General features: G+C 44.6%; 1 protein-coding gene across 1 annotated transcript in view; it reads right to left on the minus strand.

Moving 5' to 3' along the window:
* The window catches only part of SFMBT2 (Scm like with four mbt domains 2), a 108063-nt gene that overhangs the window by 19565 nt on the left and 68006 nt on the right, over positions 1-20492 (minus strand). Inside the window, exons 9-14 of the mRNA XM_068401827.1 lie at positions 16225-16307; positions 12556-12682; positions 6114-6227; positions 4770-4812; positions 4123-4193; positions 2798-2937 (exon numbers count right to left, since the gene is read on the minus strand). Of these exons, the coding sequence (XP_068257928.1) occupies positions 2798-2937; positions 4123-4193; positions 4770-4812; positions 6114-6227; positions 12556-12682; positions 16225-16307 (578 nt within the window). The remainder of the gene's footprint in view (positions 1-2797; positions 2938-4122; positions 4194-4769; positions 4813-6113; positions 6228-12555; positions 12683-16224; positions 16308-20492) is intronic.

Raw genomic sequence — 20492 nt, forward strand, 5'->3', positions numbered from 1 at the left:
AGGACAAGATCTGGGAGGAAAAAAGGGCTGAGGAGCATCATGAACTCCAGTTGTGCTGCATTTTTTGTTACATCCCTCATGGTTGAGCGTGGAGGAAGGTAGAGGACAGGGAGCTACTCCCTCAGCACCCAGCCAGCAGCAAGGTCTCCCATCACCTTGTGCTAGTGGGGAGAAGACATCTGCTCTCTTCTAGATTTAGAGGTAATCCAGGCCAGGGAATGGGGTAGGAGTTGGTTGTTCAGCTGTGTTTAGTTTAGGGTTTCCATCAGTGCCAAACACAGCAGCATTTCCGTCACAGAGACTCCTGCCCACTGTGAACTGGCTGTTGACGAGCACAGATTTTTAACTAGAGAGTCTCTAAAGGCAGTGAGTTATGGCTGGAGACCAGGGTGATTTAAAAAACTCTTGCCAGACTGCTACTGACTCCGCTCTTCCTTCGTAGATGTTGTTTTGAGTTCTCTTTCCCATCCTCCCCTGTGTGTTGCCAAAGTAAAGCCCATGTATAATTTATCTACTCCAGACAAGTTATATTGATGTACAATTTACAATGGCCCACAATTTTCCTATATAGTGACAGAGAGATAATTATAATGTATTTGAATTCTCGGGGCCACATCATCAGTGGGTGTAAAGCGAGACAAAGGCATCAAGCTCAGCACCGAGACTGGGTTTGGAGGGATGGGGACCTTTGCGAGCTCTTCAGCTGTGCAAAGCCTTGCAGCTGTGGTGTTGGGCTGGAGGAGATATCTCCTGCGCTGTTCTCACCAATCAGCTCTGCAGTCCTTTTGGGTGCCCTGGCAGCTGCTATAGATCTTCATCTCAATGCAGGCATGTCTTCTTTGCCACCTCTTGCCTCCTCCAGGTGCTGGGTATACCCATCCTCCCCTCTGCCCATAGCTCTCTAAGCTGCTGGTACCTCTCTAATCTCAGCAGCAGCTCATAGGAACCAGGTGTATCTCCCCTAAAGCAACACCCTGAATGTCTTCTCTTCACTCTTTCCAGAAGTTGGACCTGGTCTCCATGGCCAGAATGAGCTTGAATTTATCTGCAAAATAAGACTGACCAATGCTGGGCCTTTGCCATTGCCCTGCTCCTTGGGAAGTCATTCATGTCTTCAAAAGTAAGATGCCCATGTCTCATTGACACTGCTCCTTCAGCAAGCAATTCTGTAAAGAGGAAGAGCAAGAGACAACAGGCTTTCTGTAGGAAACTCAGGTTAGTTTCCACAGTTGGTAATTGGTCCCATTCTTGAGGAATTTGGAGAAGCTGGTGTTAGCCTATGCAGCAAAGCCCCAGGATACTAGGGGAGGACCTGGAAGAGGCTTTGCACTACTTATGTTTTCAAAATCCAAATTCCAGGAGGAAAGGTGGAAGCAACATTAGCATAAGTATTGACTGTGCATGCCTCGTGTTTCCCCCATGTTGCTTTTTCATTGCCTGTTTTTCAAGTAGCAGCAGATTGCTAACGCTCCCCGTCAGCCAGCCGCTATGGACTTGCTTTCAAATTTGGCAGCTGTCAGCTTTTGCTCTGCAACCATTTTATCCTGCTTTCTGCTGAAGGCTATTTTTGACTAACTGCTTTGAGACCCAAGTTTCCCACCTGCACGGGCAGCTGGATTACTGAGCTCTCTTCATGGCCCAGCTTTCAACCACGGGAGACAACCAGCAGTGCTGTTGTGTATAAAGCAGTGCACATAGGTGATGAGGAAGTGAATGGGGATACAGGAGACACTCTGAAGTACAGTACAGAGGTGTTTTCAAAAGCGGTGGGTGATTTGGGAGGAATCTCTCTTTTTGTTGAGGGCTGGGATTCATCTAATTTCAGACAACTGCAAACATCCTGAGCTGGGCACTGAGGGTCTCACAAATACATCAGACAAACGGAGACCTAGAAGTTCCCACGCCTTTCCGCCCAGGGCAGAGAGAGCTCAGATATGCCTCTGCATCCACATCAAGTGGGATTCATACATGTACAGACAAGAAAGCTGGAAGATCTGAATTTCTAGAAGTCCCAAGTCAAACTGAAATGATGCCCAGGGCACCAATGGCACTCGGCTTATCCAACAGTACCATCTTGCTATCGTCTCTCACCTGTAGTCATCTTGCCTCTCATCCTATATGCACTGTAATCTGCATAGGAAATGCTTTTTTTTTCAAACAAGCTAGGTCTTCTCTGAGGTCAACGGCAAGCATTCAACACTCTGGATTTGGCCCAAAGCAAGCACTGATTCGGTCAGCACGAAGTGAACAGATGGTGATGCTCTGCCATCCCTGCTGTGTGGGATTAACCCACCCACGTTCAGCAAGAGCTGGGCACACCACAGATTCCACTCAGCACATCCCACACACCCCTGCTTGGCCTTCTGTCCTGTTCACTTTGGATCCTGATGGTTTGGGCCCCACCATACCACGGTCACACATACAAAGGTGTCACCCACACTGAATCTGCTGGTCCAATGGCATCATGGATGCTGAGAAACAAGTTGACAGCAACAAGCACAGAGGTCCTCTTTGGGGACGGCTCTGGTCAGAACATTAATTTGCTTGCACAGTAGCCACAATTAGATGAAAATTCCTCCCAACTAACAGGACTCCCCATGTTTCAAAAATGTCATTTCTCCCATTAAAACCCCCAATGCATACACCTACCCTCTCTTCCCAGCTTGCAGTTTTGACTTATGGAAACCACTGCAGAGCTCCAGGACAATTTTAGGTGCCTTCTTTTCAAATTCTGGGCCTGGCAACCCATGACCCATGTTTTCCCCTGAAGCCCCCCCAAAAGATAGCTGAGCCGTACCTCTTTGAGGACCAGCACGCACTTGCCAGGCCCGACAGACTGAGGTAGCTCTGCTATTCTGCCTTTGTTTAAATATGGACCTGAGAAGCAGCGGTGGTTGATGTAGAGCTGGGGGCAGCAGTATCTTCCATTGATGGTGCCTGCAAGGAGAAAGTAGCATTGATGTGCGTGTGGCACTTTTGTACAATAAATCAAGGGCCCTTCTTCTTCCTCCTAGACGTGGGAAGGAGGGGAGAAGAGTAAAGGAGTCACAAAAAGTCTTCCTTGAGATAGAAGGTGGAGAAGCCTCTGCTACTCGAACCTGTTCGATATGGGAAAAGCAATTGCTTGTAATAGCAACTGCTCTGGCTGCACACCCTGCTAAAAGGTGAATCAGGAAAGGATTTCATTCATAACATGACCTGAGGCTCTTTCATAACTCACACTGCAGGTGGAAGTGAGCAACTCAGTTGCAACTTGCCAGAAAGGGAACACTCTAGCTGCCTCTCACAGACAGGGAATCAGCTCAGGGAGAAAAATCAGGTGGACGGCTCCACAAAGCCCTCTTCATCTACCATCCAACACAGTAAGCACTGAGGTACCATCCCCCTGACCCAACATGGGTCTACAGAGTTGTCTCCTTTGTCTGAGCTAATCACTCTGGGGTCCTTTATAGCCCATGGAGAGAAGTACGTACTTTTAGATGTGGTTCATGTGCCATCCAAGTGGCTATCCACTTTTTGGATATCATACTCAAAAAGAGCCTGTTTCTCCCCATTTGATTGTAACAGGGCCCTGGGATGCCGGCTCAGATGCCAATGTGTGTCCTGCAGTCTGCTGAAATAAAGTGAGTTAAATCCTGCCCCTCCTGCAGAGTCTATGCAATTAATTGGATGAATATTGCACTCGCAGAGCCTCCTGCCATTGCTAAAGGGGAGAAAAATTTGCCTTTAGCAGAAGTAGCAGCCATGCCACACAGCCCCGATGCTAACACAGGGAGCCATTAAGTCCTGGTGTAAGCAATGTCATTGATGCCAATTAAAAAGTCACATCTATCTCCACCAGGGCTTCATTAGGCTGGCCCTAAGATCACCAGCTGAAATAGGCAAGCTGCAGGGAAACTCTGATAACCCCAGCAAGACATGAAGTTCACACGTGGAGGGCCAGACCCTCACCATCAGAGACTCCTCACACTGTTGGTGGGTCCACACCACCTCACAGCCCCTGAGGATATGGCCCTGTCTCCCCACCCATATGACATACTCGCTCCTTTTTTGGAGTCACCCCCCTCCACACAGGCAACGGGTCCTTGAAATAAGGATCCTGCTGGTGCCGAGCAGCCTTACCTGTTGTGTCTGGCTGAGGAACCGGGCAGAGGTCATGAGGTATTTTCTCAACAGGCACTGTGGATGGTAACCTGTTAAACAGCAATTTGGTGTATTTAATAGTGTCAGACGGGGCTAAGGGGCAGAACCAGCCTTCAGGCTGGACCAAGAGATACACCAGCACCTGCATGGAGCGAGAAATGGAGATACCTCAAATGCAACCCTGCTTCCATGTGGTTTATCATAGCCCAGGGCCAGCATATTGCAGAAGAAGGAGTCAGATCCACCCCTCCTCCAAAAATATACTCTGGTCTGTGAGCTTTAGCCCTTCAGGTGGCAAATATTCGCACTTAAATCCCTTAAATTCTAGTTTCTAGAAACTGCAAGGGCTAGATAGGGAAATGCCCTCCTGGTACATGTCCATCTTCCATAAGCATCCCTTACCGGCCATCAGACACTGGCTACACAGTCCCACCTAGTAAAAAAAATCTATTATAAAGTCTTTCTAATATGCTTACAAATATTTTGGATTTAAAAGAGTCCCCTTGCGGACTCTGCTGCAGTATCTGGGCAGTAGTTAGCAAAGTCACTCAGCTGATGTGTATTGTCTCCTCTGGAAGACCTGATGCATCCTGGTACAAATATCACCTTAAATAACAAAAACTTACTGCTTTTCTGGTTGCACAACTGCAATTCTTCTCTTCCTTCGCACTGCAAAAATGAAGCAAGGAAAAAACCAATAGTTTTGTACTCTTCTGTCCTATAAAGTACACCCATAATGCATAAAAAGCTGTATAAATGTACTGACTATAAAATGACTCCTAACACAATGAAATGGTATTTAATTACTGCCGCCATCTTTTCTTAGTATTTTTTAAGTAAGTCACTACATCATTAAAACCTACTTTAAAGATGTAATAATACATTTAATCTTTCCCCTGGAATGCTAATATCGTGTTTTATGGGATCAGTATAAAAAAAAATTAAAATAAAAACACAAATATTTTTCCATACAGCAACACATATGGATAAGATTACATTTTACAAGCATGATTACCTCCAGCATAATTTATCCCTAGCTATAAATTGCGATAAGGCTGCATAATGTTGCCATAGCAGTATTCTCCCAAATTAAGCCCTGGCTGCCTGATTTTTAACTTAAGCATATTTAACTCTTCAGAAGGGCTGACACATTTTAAAATTTGCCTTTCAGATGTTAATTAATATAAACAGCGAGGCTAATTTTTCATCTAGCGGCTTGAGATCAGGGTTGGATAGTTTCTGTGAGGAACAGGAGAACAACACCAAGCCACTGAGCACTCATGAACTGCCTTCAAATGCAGATGGAAAGTTAAGAAATTGGTCTTAATAGGCACTGGAGGCAGGACAAAACACTACAGGCTTAATTGTACTGAGAGAGATTTAAATTAAACACTAGGGAAATCTCTGAGCTGATAAGGGCAGTAAAATAACGGGATAGATACCCTGGGAAGGGGCAGAAACCCCATCACAGGAGGCCAGCAAACATTTCTTAATTTAGATGGAGCAGATTCTGTTTTGGAAAGGGAGCACCTGGATGGCCTCTTTATGTCCATTCCACCCTATATTTTTTGGTTTTTTTTTTTCCTATTTGAAGTCCTGTGTCCCTAATCCACTCAGCTGCCCGAGTGAACTTGGCTCAGCGCAACGAAACCTGGTTTCACTCCGACAACCCCATCGCAAACCCACAAGCTGCACTGTGCAACCCTGAACCACGTAACAGCCTTTCCCAGTGCAAACAATCCCATTTTCAGGTGGAATGATCACACAGGCAAGTACAAATTGCATAATACCAGTGCTACAGAGTCTGGTCACTAATTAGACTTATTACTATTACAGTGCACTTACAGCCTGGTTACCAGTCTGCTAGTTAACGTTGGTAGTTTCAAGAACTGGATTATAGACATAAGACAAACTCCCTGATATATCCGTTGATGTAACATCTCTGCTGCTTGAGGTTTCCATGTACTTACAAACAGTTTTGTGTGGTGGAGTTAGGTTATAAGCATTCGCTTCACACCAGCCAACGGGGAAAATGTCCATAGACTCTACATCAACTATGTACTCTGGAGAGGGCATCTGTAAACCTATAAACACAAATTTATAATGTAATTGAGACACGGGAATACCGAGCTCAGAGCCATTCGAGTATTCATCATGAACCAAGGGAAGCAAATGATGGAACACGTAAAAATAAATCTGCTTCCCTGCATCAAAATCAGGCATCATTTCATCTTCAATTTTGCACAGACAGCGATGATAAAGCTGTTGCATTTACAGTGCGATGTGATTCCAGAGAAAATCCCCATTAAGAGCACTCTAAGGGTGTGCAGTGCAGCAGCCAAAGGCCAGTAAGGTTAAACATGCATGACTTTCCCCAACAAGATGGCTTGATTGACCCCCTGTTTTTTTTGTAGAGTTGCACAAGCAAGTTAGCAGAAGGCCAGCTGGGTGCTTGCTCTTACTGGTAAGAGAGTGCACATGGGCTGTAAGAGGATGATAGCTAATGTGATGGGCCTTTATGCCCCAATGCCTCCCTCAAGCTTTTTTCTGTAGTCACTGTTTTTAAGGGTGGGAGATGACCCCTGATGACCACTCCTCTGTCTAGAGATGCCATGAATTCTCCTAGGGCTCCTCACTGCACATGAAACAAGGGAGAGGCAGTATAAAAACCCCCAGTGGGACAGATGTGCTAAGATCTCTGGTATAATACTGACTCCAAAACCCCACTGCAAATCTCTGCTTAAAGCAAATCTCTTCCAGTTTGGTTATTATGCCTCTTTTAGAAGACACTCTCCTGCCTTGGTTTATGTGGGTCACACTCAAAGCCCGTTGCAGCAAATGGAAATATTCCCGCTGGCTTTGAGTTCTTTTGAAAACAACTCTGGGTCCTGAGTCAAGACACCATTTAATTACTCCAGTTCAAGTCCATCTGCACTGGCACAGCCTGGCCAGCAACTTTCACCCCCCTCTGCCATTTCCACCCTAGGACCTATAGCTCCAGCACCAGCATGAGATGATCTCCTAATAAAAGAGATCAAAGGATCAGCAGCTTCCCCTGCAGCATCCTCGCCTTTGCATCTGTTACAGCATCTTTGCCTCCTGTTTAATGCAGCAGTGTTTGACTGCGCACAGCTAGATGACTACGGGGAACTTCCCACTAATGAATGTTCATCAAGGGCTTGCAGTGTAATTGAAACAGTAATTGAAGTTTGTGATGGGAATGGCATCAAAGCTGAGGTGCAGCATTTGGATCAATCTTGTCTCTAGTAATAAACTTGCTGCACTTTGAGAGTGTGTGGCTGTATGAAAACCCAAAGGAAGCAGGAAAATAGGCAAAAATAGGTGCTGGTGCTCACATTGCTGGAGGAAATAATTTTAAAAATGAAATCATGATGTCTGCATAGATTCATGGATCTCTTCATGGTATTTCTCTGTGCCCTGCATCATGTTCACACATTACACATTGAAGATATAGTCTCTATTTCACTAGGATATGGCGAAGGGAAGAGGATGGGATGAAGGCACATGATACAGGACACAACCTGCCCACATGAGCAGCTGAGCCTCAATGCAAGGTCTCAGCAGCTGGCATTCCCTGCAAAACCATTTCCCTCCACAAGAAAATATCAAGAGGTCACTGCCCAGTTTGAGCCTCATGAAAGCTGCACCCTCCAGTGGGTAAAACATTTTTACCTAACACCACAAACCCAGCCAAGGAACTGATGTGAGAACTGAAGTCAGTGGCAAGACATGCATAAAGTGAGCAAGCTATGGATCAAGCCCTAAACAGAGCAAGAGATGAACACAGTTCCCACTGAAATTTCACCAGATTTGGGAAAATCCACTATTTTCATTACCGTAACTGTTCTACGCTGTTATTCTGACCAAATAAACAGATTGCATGTACTTTCCTGCTTGCAAGCAACAACAGATGCGACACGAACATTTTGTTTTTGAAGTTTACAGCTGCGGCCACCCTGACGAGCAAGGAAGCACCATGTCTGCTCTCCTGCAACACCACTGTTCCTCTTGTAGGACATATTCACAGCTACTCTGTCCTCCAGGGCACTGCTTCTTCCCTCTGGCAATTGATAACCCTGCCTTTCACTTCCAGCATCTTACTGCTTCATTTGGCCTCACTCATGTAAGTGGAAAACAGCTTGTTTGAGATTCATTAGTTTCATTTGCTGCATTTTATGCTGTCATCTTCTCAGACTACGAAATGTCCATGAGACAAATGGAAGGGAATAGGGAGATTGGAAACAGCGTGAGGAAAACTTCCATCTCCTGCTACAAATCTTGGGCAGAATAGAGCAGCAACTCTGGAAAACTCTCAACGGGAAAATTATGGAAAAGCTCCATGGAGAAGTGATTAACAAAAGGGTTTTCCTCAAATTCCTAGGCTGTGCAGAGAGTGTGCATTATTACTTGTATAAATTCACGCCAGAAACCTTCAGCTTTAAAATCTAAAATGAACCAGTAAAAATTAACAATGCAGATGATGAGTAATAAAGTAGCAGAAAGTGATGGGATGCTCACAGCCTCGGATCAGCCCTCTGCTTCTTTTCCACCACGGGGGAACTATACTGCTGCTCATTAAATGCTCACCCTGAAGTTTTGCTACTGTACAGAGAGTGATTTATTAAGCAATGTTCCCTCATGTCTAACTCGACGCTGCTTAACTGCTGCGTCCTGTTTTATGGCTGCAGTTTGGGCTGTCAAACAGCGAAACTGGGAGGGCAACAGTGAAAGCTTCAGGCGTGCCCATGATAAATGGTGGGACCCGAGGTCTTCAGCGATGGGCTCCCATGGTAGTTGGGGAGTCTTGCTGCTACCAGAATATAAATAATCAGTTAGAAACAATAGTGTATTAATGGAGTAAAAAAAAAAAGCATTGCATAGTTCAAGCCACATTTATTTTACAACTCTGCAAGCAGAGTTTTGGGGTTTTTTAATGCTTAGTTTTAGCGTAACACTGCATACTGTAGTAATGTATTTGAACAGCAGCAAAGATTTCTTTTTATTTTTGCAGTCTTTTGCATCTTTTCCTTTTACTACAGATCATTCTGTTCCTGGTACTGAGATATAAAACAAGTGTAAAGCATCTACATATCAGGACTCAAAAGACAAGGAGATGCACACAGGGTTTTTTTTATGACAAGTTGTAAAAAACATCCTTTAAGAAATTAAAAGAGTAAAAGGCAGGGAGAAAGAGATGAGGGAGAGGAGCAAGGTGGGAGTGTGTGGCCCTCCCCCTGCCTATATCCAGCGTCTTGGAGGACTAGTTGATTTAAAGACCCAAGAAAAAGCACTTCCTATTCACTATAGCGTGCAAGAGTTTAGTGAACACTAAGTCCTTTTGAAAGTATTAGAGCTTAGGGGAAAAAAAAGAGAAGGATTCCTAAACCCCATAAAATCTGCATATAAAAGTGAAGGCACCTGGCCATTTAAGAAGTGGAGTTGCCAACATGGGCCAGCTTCCTTGACCAGACGGGTGTAAATTTGACAACAGCCTTAGTGAGAACTGTATCTCAAACAAGCATTGACTCCAGCTCTTTAACAAAAATATCTGCCACATGCCCGGACCAGGATGCAGATGAGCTTTTGCTACCTGGAGTCAGAAGGCAACCAGTTATCTCAGATGAAAAAAACAAAACCTGCCATCACACACAGCTCTACCAAAAGCAAAGACGCCAAGCCGTATCTGCTCTGTACACTGGAGGTAATCACAGAGGAGACAAACCACCTGGGGTGACAGCTCTAGATCAGGAAGGGAGAAGGATGACAACCCAGCTCTCCTACATCCCCCACCTCTGCTGCATTCGGGTACACACCTGCAGCTCTGCTCTCCATAGATCTTAGCCAGCCCAAACCATGAGGCTTAGCAGCAAAGACACGAGAAGCATGAATGATCTGGCCTGCCAAGCTTTAGGTCAGGAGGAATCTCTCTTTAGGTAGCAACTGAGTTATAGATCTCTGAGAATGGGATTTATCACAGAGGCATCGGGAAAGCCTCGTCTACCATATAACGCTACTTTTGTAGAGCTAAACACCACAGAACATTTGCCTTTCTTATGTTTTAGAGCAAGCTGCTAGCACGGATGAGGTACTTTCGGTTACCTGACAATGTTTTTACTAAATTTAAGGGCTTTGATTCCTTCCTCTTTTTGTACAAATGGCACTGTCAGTTGCTGATATACTTCTTGGTTTATTATAATCAGTGCAGCACAAAGCTGAAGGTGATGTGCCAGGTGATGATGAAGCAATACAGTTAGCATCAATCTGGCCTCCAGTGTCTTCCAGCCCCAGAACACTGAGAGCTGAACATCTTGCAGAGGAAGGAAGGTGACTTTTTATGCAGATCAGGCTTAAGCCTTCATCTCACATGGGAGTTCTGCAAGAACCCCTTGTCACAACTCCTGTTCCTCTGTTCTTTCCTGAAATCGTATGGTCAACTATGGTTTGTACTCCCATTAACCCTCTCCTACCTGTTTTACCCTGGAAGGGACAAAATAAACTTGCATTAATCTCTCGGAATGAGGGTTCACACTGCTTTTGCAGGAACAATCTTGACAGCAGTCCAGATTTAATGCACTTCAGGAGAATTACTTATGACCCAGCATACTGACCCCCCAGGCCACCAGAGAAGACATGGGTGACTCCCTTCCTCCCTCCTACCTCCTGGCTACAGAGCTCCCATGGAGCAAGCAGGTGTCACTGACTTTAGCAAAGGAAAGACTTGCTCTATTTCCTTTTGATTCCGCTCTCCACAACACAACTCTGCAACCCACAGCCCAGCGCAAGCTTTGTTTCTCCCCATTCCTTCTTCCAGTTAGGAGGTTGGGATATCACAAACATGCACTGCTCCTTGAGCTGCAGAATATGACTGCACCTTGCTTTCCTTGCTTTGCCCACTGAGATAACATGCCATTCTGTTTCCTGGGGTTGTACACAGCAAGTGTTTAAGCGATGCTCCTCTTTCATCAGCCCAATCTCTCAGGGACACCTTGAAACATCTAGTGGCATCTATCAGAAATGCATCAGCAGAGCTGCACAGTATCTACCTATCAACATGTGATTGCAGGCAAAGGGGTGGAGGCGTTTTAACATCGTGTCTCCCTGAACCATCATGGTAGAGGGTTCCAGCAAGATGTTGATTTTTAACTGTGTCAGGGTTGGCAGCACAAAGGACAGCACATCTACCGTATGCATTCATCAAGAGGCAGAAGCACAGATCTTACAGAAGTTGGTGATGGGCAGGACTATGGGCCATCAGAAGTGCCTTTGATATTTTTATGGTTCTCCAGAAGAAAGCAGAGCAGCACATTACATTTGTAGTTGATGCTGACCCAATTACTGTTGGTTTCAGAGGGAAACTGAAGCTCTTATATCCATTATAGATGAAGCCAGTAGCTTCAAACAACAGCGTGTTACCTTGATGGGTAAAAATTAAACTACATTGTGACAATGACGCATGCTACAACTTTATGTTTTATCACAGTGCCCATCAAAACACTTATATGAGCACGGCGTTCTGCTCTCGGTGACTTTACAAATAACACTGTTTTTAAAGCAACAATAAGAAACCCTTCTTACAATAAGAAGAATTACACTTACTTAAGAAGTCCTTGACCAGGTAGATTGAGAAAGAACATCCCAAGAGCAAAACCACATTAAAAATTAGCTCAACTGTACCTCATTTCAAGAAAGGTAGAAATGGAAGTTTTGATACGGTATTAAGCTCTGCTAGTTTTTCAGCGCTCTCCTAATACTGCTTGTACAGTGGTGGTGTTCTGCATGGGATGACAGCTTTCTAACATCTCTATTATAGAGTCACTGCCTGCAAGAGCTCTCTTAGATCAATGAAAGGAATTATACAATCACAGAGAGAAGGGATGTAAGCATGCAATGGCCAGAGTGAGGAGCAGCGTATATTGCAGAAGTTTTATGGATCTAGGTGAAAAAAAAGGAGTGAAAGAAAGAGGGAGGGAGGGAGGGAGGGAGGAAGGAAGGAAGGAAGGAAGGAAGGAAGGAAGGAAGGAAGGAAGGAAGGATGTTGCAAGGGGACAGGAGAACCCACGAGAGTGTGTTGGGAATGACAGTGGAAGTCTCAGCCTCACAAGTGAGGCAAGACCTCCATTCCCAGGATGGAGGTCTATCATGATGGCAGTGAGGAGGTTTCTATCATCAATGGAGATCACGCTGATAGAGTCCACATGGATGGGAGGGTGGAAGGTCCTGTGGCTCCCTCAGGGAGAGAGCAGGTAAAGATAGTTCTTTATAACATATCATTGGTCAACACGTATAAAAAGGAAAGGCTGGAGAAAGCAGTTTTGTGCAGAGAATGAAGGACAGAATTAAGAGTGTGTTTGAGTGAACCACACAAATACACGAAGCCTTTACAGCACATACCTTCAAGGTGAAGCCACATTAACCGTCCTTTAACTGAAGTGATAGAAGCGACACATATCTCTGCAGGGTTCCTGGGGTTCACTGCCTCCAGCTTCATGTTCTTAGTAAAGCCACGGTTGAAGGATGTCTGAAAGAGTCAAGGACCAAGACTGAAGCATGGCAGTCAGCACTGCATGACTTTAATTAGGCTGTCCACTGGGAATCATAAATTTAGCATGGTTTGCTTTTCACTGGAAGTGCAGGAGACTCTGAAGAATACAAAGGCATCCAGATTGAAAATGGAGCTGCCCTGGACACCCATATGAAAAAGCAACAAATCAGGAAGCAATGTATTTCATGGTTTATGCCAGTCCCTAACTCTCAGAGACTGGGAAGAGGTTACTCCACAGCAGCTCCAAGTGTATTTGAATGCTTGCTAGTGATGCATTTGATGTCCACCATTGTTGATGGGATAGTACACAGAGGGTTCCCAGATCTGCTGTGCTTGAGCATCTCTCACCTTGCTAGGTGAGAGAAACCTTGTAAAGCAAATAATCCATCTTGCCTGAGACCAGAGAAACTTCTTCACATATTTAGTTGCCCAGGCTGACTGAGGCTGGAGAAATTTGAGTTACCTATTCGAGTATGTTTTTCTTCATGGAGTATTTTAACCTCAACGTAACAAGGTCCTTCTCTGTAGACTTAAGGTACCTAAGTCCATCAGCTGCAGGTGGGTGTAGATGGAGCCAGTTGTGTTTACTGCTACAGCAGTACCCCTGTATACTTAAATACAGCACCAAAGAAGCAGCTCTTTCACAGGTTATCTGAGGCCCCCACTGGCCTCTCACTCCAGTGAAGGCAAAGTCAGGCCAAATATTACAGCAATGATCCCCAAATGAGTGGTCATCACTCCAAATAAGAAACACAGGACCAAAATGTGGGGTCATGAGCTTTCGAGAAGCAGCATCCCCCATTGTACTAAGAGTTTGGGAGCCTGAGAGAAGCTGCAGTTCAAATCATTCAGGTACCACTGCTGTAGGCTAATGTATGCCTTGGCAAACCGCTTCAGTCTGAGGTTGGCCTGGCCATGTGACTGCAGCAGGCTGCTGACCAGTGCCTCCTGCTCCTGTCAAAGCCAGGAAGGCTCAGCCCTAACGTAACAAACCTGTTACACAGCTGTGGCAGGTGACACCAAGTGCAAGGGAATCCCAAGATCCTACAACCCTCCCCAAAACCTTCTCCACAAGCCAAGCCTCAAGCTACTCCTCACACGCTTTCATCCTCACCCTCTGTCCCTTCCAGTGTTCCCTCTCCTTTCACTTATGCACAGTCCCTTCCCAATATCGCCACCACCACTATCCTTAAAATGCACTGATGCAATACCTGTGGCCATGCCACCGCTTCCTTTCCTTGCATTTTTCTGTCCTCTGTCCTACCTGTTCTGCACCACATCAGTTGTGAGTGCTTGCATTTCTCTGTTTGCATACAGTAGCACAAAAAGGTTCCCCCTCTTAGCCAAGATTTTGGCTACTAATATAGGATGGGTAATAACTGTCACTGGCTAAAAATGACACCAATCTCTCATCCAGCAACCCCATGTGAGCAACTGGAAGCCAGACCCAAATTCAACCCTTCTACTATTTGCACACCACCAAGGACCATGGGCACTTCACCTTGGAACAATCACTGCAAGCTCTTTGTGAGACTAAAAACTTCTGGATTTGGTCTTTTTTTTCCATCAAGAGGCGTTCCAAGAACGTGCTGCTAGTCTCAAACATTGCTTGAACTGTCGCAAGCCTTGCTCAGCACACAGATGAGCTTCACCGTGTAAAAGCTGCCACTGGCCAGGACTGCAGAAAAGCAGGGTGAGTTTGTTTAAATGCCTTTTATGTTGCCTAACAAGGAAACGTCATTTATCATCACACCGGCTCCTTTCATTGCAATTCAGGGCTGGAGGCTAATTTATACAGAATCAATGGCAAAACAGTTAGCTGGGAGTTTATTTTACTAAGCATTTGGTCATGTCAATCCATTTCATAACTGCCTCTCCTTGTTAAATATCCCCCCTGGGGAAACAGTTACAGCATATCCACTTCCAGCACCACGTCTGGCTGCACTAGCTGGAAGATGTGCTTGCAATACAGCTTCTATTGAAGAGACACTCACAGCCATGAAACAAATGGACCGACCTGCCAGGGAGGCTGCACAAGCAACAGCAGTGAGATTACATCTCTCTGCAAAGAACTGTGTTATCAAGAGTGAAAGAGTAACAGACACATGCTCATCTGATGAATGTTTCCTTAAAAAAAAAAAAAGAGGAAAAAAAAAGTGCTTAGACCTGATTTAATCTTCGAAGGATATTACGCAGAGACTATCCTCAAGGCTGCCAGTGCTGAGAGCACAGATCTATTACTTGACAAAACGAAAAGAAATATAAAGAAAAGGGAGGGTGCTTGCAGAAGAGATGTGACAATTGTCCCACTCTATTGGTGCGATGCAGCTTTGTCCAGCTTCCCTCACCGCTTTCAGAAATCTTTGCTGAAAGCCCCTTGAGGCAAAGGTTTTTGCATAGGATGGCACAATAAATGGGGCAAAGAAATCCTAACTCTGATTTGCTTCCCAGATCAAACTCTGTTGATGATACAGGTCTTCTGAGTTCATCAACAAAACATGTTCAAATTCATCAGTTCACCATCAAAGGTCTGTTCCAAGCCCAGCTACCCTTGGGCCACCACAGATAAAGAAGGCCATGCAAAAACACAGCTGGTGTTCTGTGAGACTGTCTCCATTCTGCTTTTCACAAACACCTTGTCCCCCAGTGTTGTGAATTCTAAGTACAGTGAAAGGCTCTGTAATTCCTAGAGGAACCTGCTTGTCCACCGTTCACAACACCACTTTATTTTGCAAACTCTTCTGCGCTCATTTTAGGTACCACCAGATTTTCAGTTATTGATGGGATCTCAACTTCCATCAGTTGATGGGAGCGTGAAGAGCACCAGGTCATTGGAAAAGGCAGAAGGCTACATCTGCCTTTCACCAAGTGATGAATATGTGTCAGATCAAGTCACGCCAGACTGTCGTTGACAGAAAAGAGCCTGCAAAAGGCTATTTCCAAAGCTCTGGATGTTGATGGCCTCCAGCATAGTGATGTGCTGCTCACTCTCACATCACTGTTGCTATATCAAGGAAGCACATGAACTGTCCCAAAGACCAGAGCATCCATGTGGGTTAATCACTCTTCTCACACTCTGAGCTCAACAGTTTCAACCTTAGCTTTTAAACGCATTTAGTTTGGTTAAAGGTAGCCCCCTGGGAACCAGAGAAAACACACAAAAAGTGAAAAGGGCCAGATGATATCATGCAATTTTTTTACCTAGTTTATTTTTTTTTTAATAGCAGTTGAATTACTTGTAATGGTCAGTTGAGATCCTTCTTGTGCTAGGTGTTATACAAAATCAGAGAGGAGATGAAGAGCAGGAAATATAAATGAATCAGATAAAGACAAGAGTAAGATAACAGTTTTTTCTCTTTTAGGGATAAAGGCCTGAAACACTTCTCCAGGTTCCTTCCTAGGACAGACTCATGGTGGTCTGAGGGAACCTCCCAAAGCCTTGCTGCAGCTTTTCTGTGCAAGCTATTTTGTTTCACATGGATCGACAGGAGCAACACAAAGGCAAAAAGAGAACTTACATTTCTAAAGCACAGGTGAGGCGCTGCCTCCTCTCCACACTGCTTCTGGTAGTCTGCCCAGTCAAAGTCCTGGCCAGAGTAACCTGCAGGATGACAAAACAGAAAGTGCCATCAGCCACCACTTCACACCAGAGAGAGAGCACAAAATGGGCCCCAAGCAGACAACCATCTGTGTTTCAGCATCCCATCCCGCCTCAGTGAACTGTGCGCTATCAGCAGGCAAGTTCTCTGGATGCCTTTTTACACACCATGAGAGCCAATGCCAACACTTCTCCAGCGCCACTCACACACCTTCTGTATTTTGCTTTGAAAACTCCAGGCCTTCATTAAAAAGTAGTAAAACTTTTTTTTTTCATTATTTTCCCTTTCCTGTGAGCATCTCCTAGACTTTAATAAACATGTAAGTACCCAGAAGTGCTACTGTCCCCAATTTCCAGGTGGGGCTAGTCATGGACTTCTTTCTCCTTCCTTTAGCTATCTAAAAGATGGGGACATGGAGATGGACATAAGGGGTCCCTCAGGAGTGGACAGGGAGAGGACTAGCACAATCAGAAGCTGATCCATGTTCTCTCTCAAAGCATGAGATAAATTCTCCTCTCTCTTCATTGATATGGATGTACCCTCCACCACTGACTTCCCAGCAGCTCAGCGTACGTGAGCTGAATCCCATCATAGTAAGTATGTTATCCAAGGCTTTATAGCAATCTGGAGCAGAGCAGGAAAATGAACGCAGATTTCCCAGCTCCCAGACTAAAGTCTCAGCAACTACATGATCCCTTCAGCCTCTGCTTCTACGAAAAAAAGGGAAGCAACATTGAGTTATATGAGCATCTCTCAAACAGTCCCATCACAGAGAAACAAAACAGATCTCTGCTCATCCATTCTTCTTACCTGGCTATTTGGGCAATAAAATCTTGGGACAGAGAGGGGGTTTTTTTATTTGCTTTTTGGGGGTTTTTTTGTCTGCCTCAGTCTATATTTTTGCAGTGCTTGAAACCAATGAGTACTAATCCTATCCAGGTCCCTGTGATGATACTGTCGATACTCTAATAACATTATTGCAAAACTGCTCTCACTGGAAAGTTTCAGCAGTCAACTAAAGGCAAAATTCTCCCTTCAATCTCCCTGCCTGGCTTCTCAGCCTGGCCTTATTTCACAGAACATTCCTTAATGCCTTTTCCATTGTTAGTCAAAAAGGGACACTCAAGATCAGATGGGAATGAATCATTTATGACAATGAAAACTGTGAAATACTTTGTAGGCAAGAAAGGACTGGAATACTGAGTGGAGTGAGCTATCAGTCACCCCGATCCAAAAAAGGAGGTAAAAATTTTGAAAATAAAGTCCCAAGCATCCTGCTAAGATGCAAGTATCTGGTATAAGATGAACTTCTAATCCTAATGATTGCATACATGACAAATTAATGAGATAAAGCCTTGAGCTAAGATGCCTGTCTCTGTGGGGCATGAAAGTGCATAAAAATTGGAAAGCTAGAAATAAACATGCACAGGGAAGTAAAAAAGGGCAATTACTTATAGAGAACGTTCATTTTTCATACGAAAAAAATACCCTTGCACTGTTTTTTAACAACCAATTTCTGCAACAGTATTTTCTTCCTGCTTCTTCTCCATCACCTTTTTTTCTCTCCAGTTATTTGTTTGCCAGATACTTTTCAGCTTCATAAAATGAAACGGAAAACAGGAGAAGTGCACATCACTTCATGTCAGAAGGGGATTCATACGATCACACACAGATGTTTGCAGTGGAGATGCCGTGCCTGTCACCCTGCGTTCCCTAAAGAGTCAACGGAGAAACAGGCAGATCTAGAGGTGATCTGTCTGTCCTCCTGCAGGAGCTGAATTGCCTGTGAAAGTCCCTCTCACTCTCCACTGACTCCAAAAGAAGCTAGGGTGATGGGCTCAGGAGGGCAGAGCCACAGTGTAGTTGTCTACATTAAATCGCCTGGGGTCCACCCCAGCTGCAAGAGCATGTTGCCTTCAGGGACCCAAAAACCTGCCCACACCCTGAACATTCTCTCATCTCCGATTTAAAGCCCTCATGGACAGGTTTTGAATCTTAATTGCAAGCTACGCAAAATCTTGCCAGAGTGGATGGAAAAGGCACATTGACAATGTTTCAGTGAGGTATAAAAACTTAACTGTGTTGCCAGCACACAACCACCTGTTGGCTTGGCCATGCACCAAAGACCTTTTGCTGTAGACTTCAGCAGGAACAAAACCTGGGAGGGCAAGCAGAAAGTTTGCCATAATTCACTTCAGCAGCTCAACAAGGATGTCTCCAAGAGGACCACACTCAGGAACTGAGTCCAGACTTGTTTGAAGCCAATTGTTTGGCCTTTTCATGAAGCATCACGATATAAGCTACTTCCTTTAGCACATGGGGAGGTACCTTATAACCAGTACCTTCATTAGCACGTGGCATTGACGTACTGTTATGCTTTAAGGCTCAGCCCAAGTAACAACATTCAAAGCTTTGCTTGCGTGATTCACCTGCTGCTCCCCAAACGTAAAAACTCATTGTGTTTTCTACCTTGACTCTCAGCATGGAAGAGCCCACCAGTTTAACCAGAAGCAAATATAACAATACAAATGTACTGCAGGTTTTGGAATTGGCATTTCCTTAGTAAGCCTTACAACTAGAAGCACTACTGAAATATTTTTCCCCCTCCTAATAGCTCATAAAAAGGAACAATGGTTGTGACTCTAAAGGGAAGTGGTCTATAAATCCAGCTCTAATAAATATAAACAGCGCTTGTTCAATGTTTATACGGCAGCAGCAAATGGGTATTCATTTTTGGCACTGTACAGGAAAATACTGCTCTCTATTTCTAGTAGCAAATGTTTGCACCTCCTGTTCATGAATCATCTACTGTACGTTTGGCTTCAACAAAGGCCTGATGGGCAGAAAGGCAAGAGAATGGGTATCAGAGAAATAAAGGACTCTGAACCCAAATATGCCAACCTGGTACATTGTTCTGATGAATTAAAATCAGTTCATCTTAAAATCAAAGAACCTCCTTGTCAACAATATAATACAGCCCAAAAAGAAAAAGGACTTCTTCCACTATTATCTTTTGCTTCATGGGAACTTGTTGCCTTTCAACAAGGAGAGCCATTTGGGCAACACTAAATATTGCCAACATATTCTCTGTTGAGAGTGACGTTGGTCAGGAACACGTGAGTGCTGGGGAAGCAGGAGGCTGGTCAAATCTGCATGTGAGAAGAGACAATTCTGGACACCCCAGGGCAGGTAGAGCTGTCCAGTGATTTAGGTGTGAATGGTGGGATTTTCTCCCCCTTCTGCAGACCTGCTCATCAGCAGCCAGCTCACACCACAGCCTTCCTCGCTTTCGCAGCATTGCAGCCCTCTGATATCAGTCCTGGTTATTTCTTTATCCAAAGCTGGTATTATTCTGCTCAGAGAAGACTGGCTCCCTCAATGGGTGTCTGGATGCTTTTCACTTTCCCTCTGCTTTCTTTTTTGGTGGTTTGTGGGTTTTTGTTGCTTTTTTTAAAAAAAATAAATCATTCCAATGCCTGATTATATTTTAGTGACTCAAAGAGCATGGCTGCCAATGGAAAAGGTTTTTGACACCGAAGGTGCCAAGATGCAGTTTGGGCATGCAGCCCTCATACAGAGTATAAGAGATACAGCAATATATAGCATGCATCTATCTGCCACTTGCTTTATGCTTTATTTTAATAGCTTCCCTCCAGGATTTCTGATCTAACAGCAGAAAGCAAACTTTATTTTCATCAGAGGAATCAGGGGAGACTTCCTACGCTTTCTCAGGAGCCCAGGTGGACCCTAATCACCAGGCATCCCACCAGATACCTACTTGCCCCTTAGACTTTACTGGCCAAGTTGAGAAATATCTGTCCGACAGATGCTACACCCACTTCTAAAAATGTTGACATCTAAAAGTGGGTTTGCGTGCACTTGACCCATAAAACACCATCTCAGACAGGCTTTGTGCCAGCACGGATTGGAAATTATTAGGCCATGACCATGTAAAGAGAAATGTCTGGCCTACGGCCTACTTTAGTTAATTAGCCAGCTCAGGGGAAGCTGCATGTGAATTTGGGGTGGAAAAACCAAAACATTCCATTTACTTTCATTTTTCGCAACTTTTCCAGCCAATAGCAGTGAGCACTTACAGACGTTATCATTACACTTGGATTTAAGCAGCAGGGAGCTAAAGCATCCAGACAGCACATTTATTTCGGTAAAGGCAACAGAGTAATCAT

This window comes from Nyctibius grandis, chromosome 5, assembly GCF_013368605.1.
Source record: "Nyctibius grandis isolate bNycGra1 chromosome 5, bNycGra1.pri, whole genome shotgun sequence".
Taxonomy (NCBI): Eukaryota; Metazoa; Chordata; class Aves; order Nyctibiiformes; family Nyctibiidae; genus Nyctibius; species Nyctibius grandis.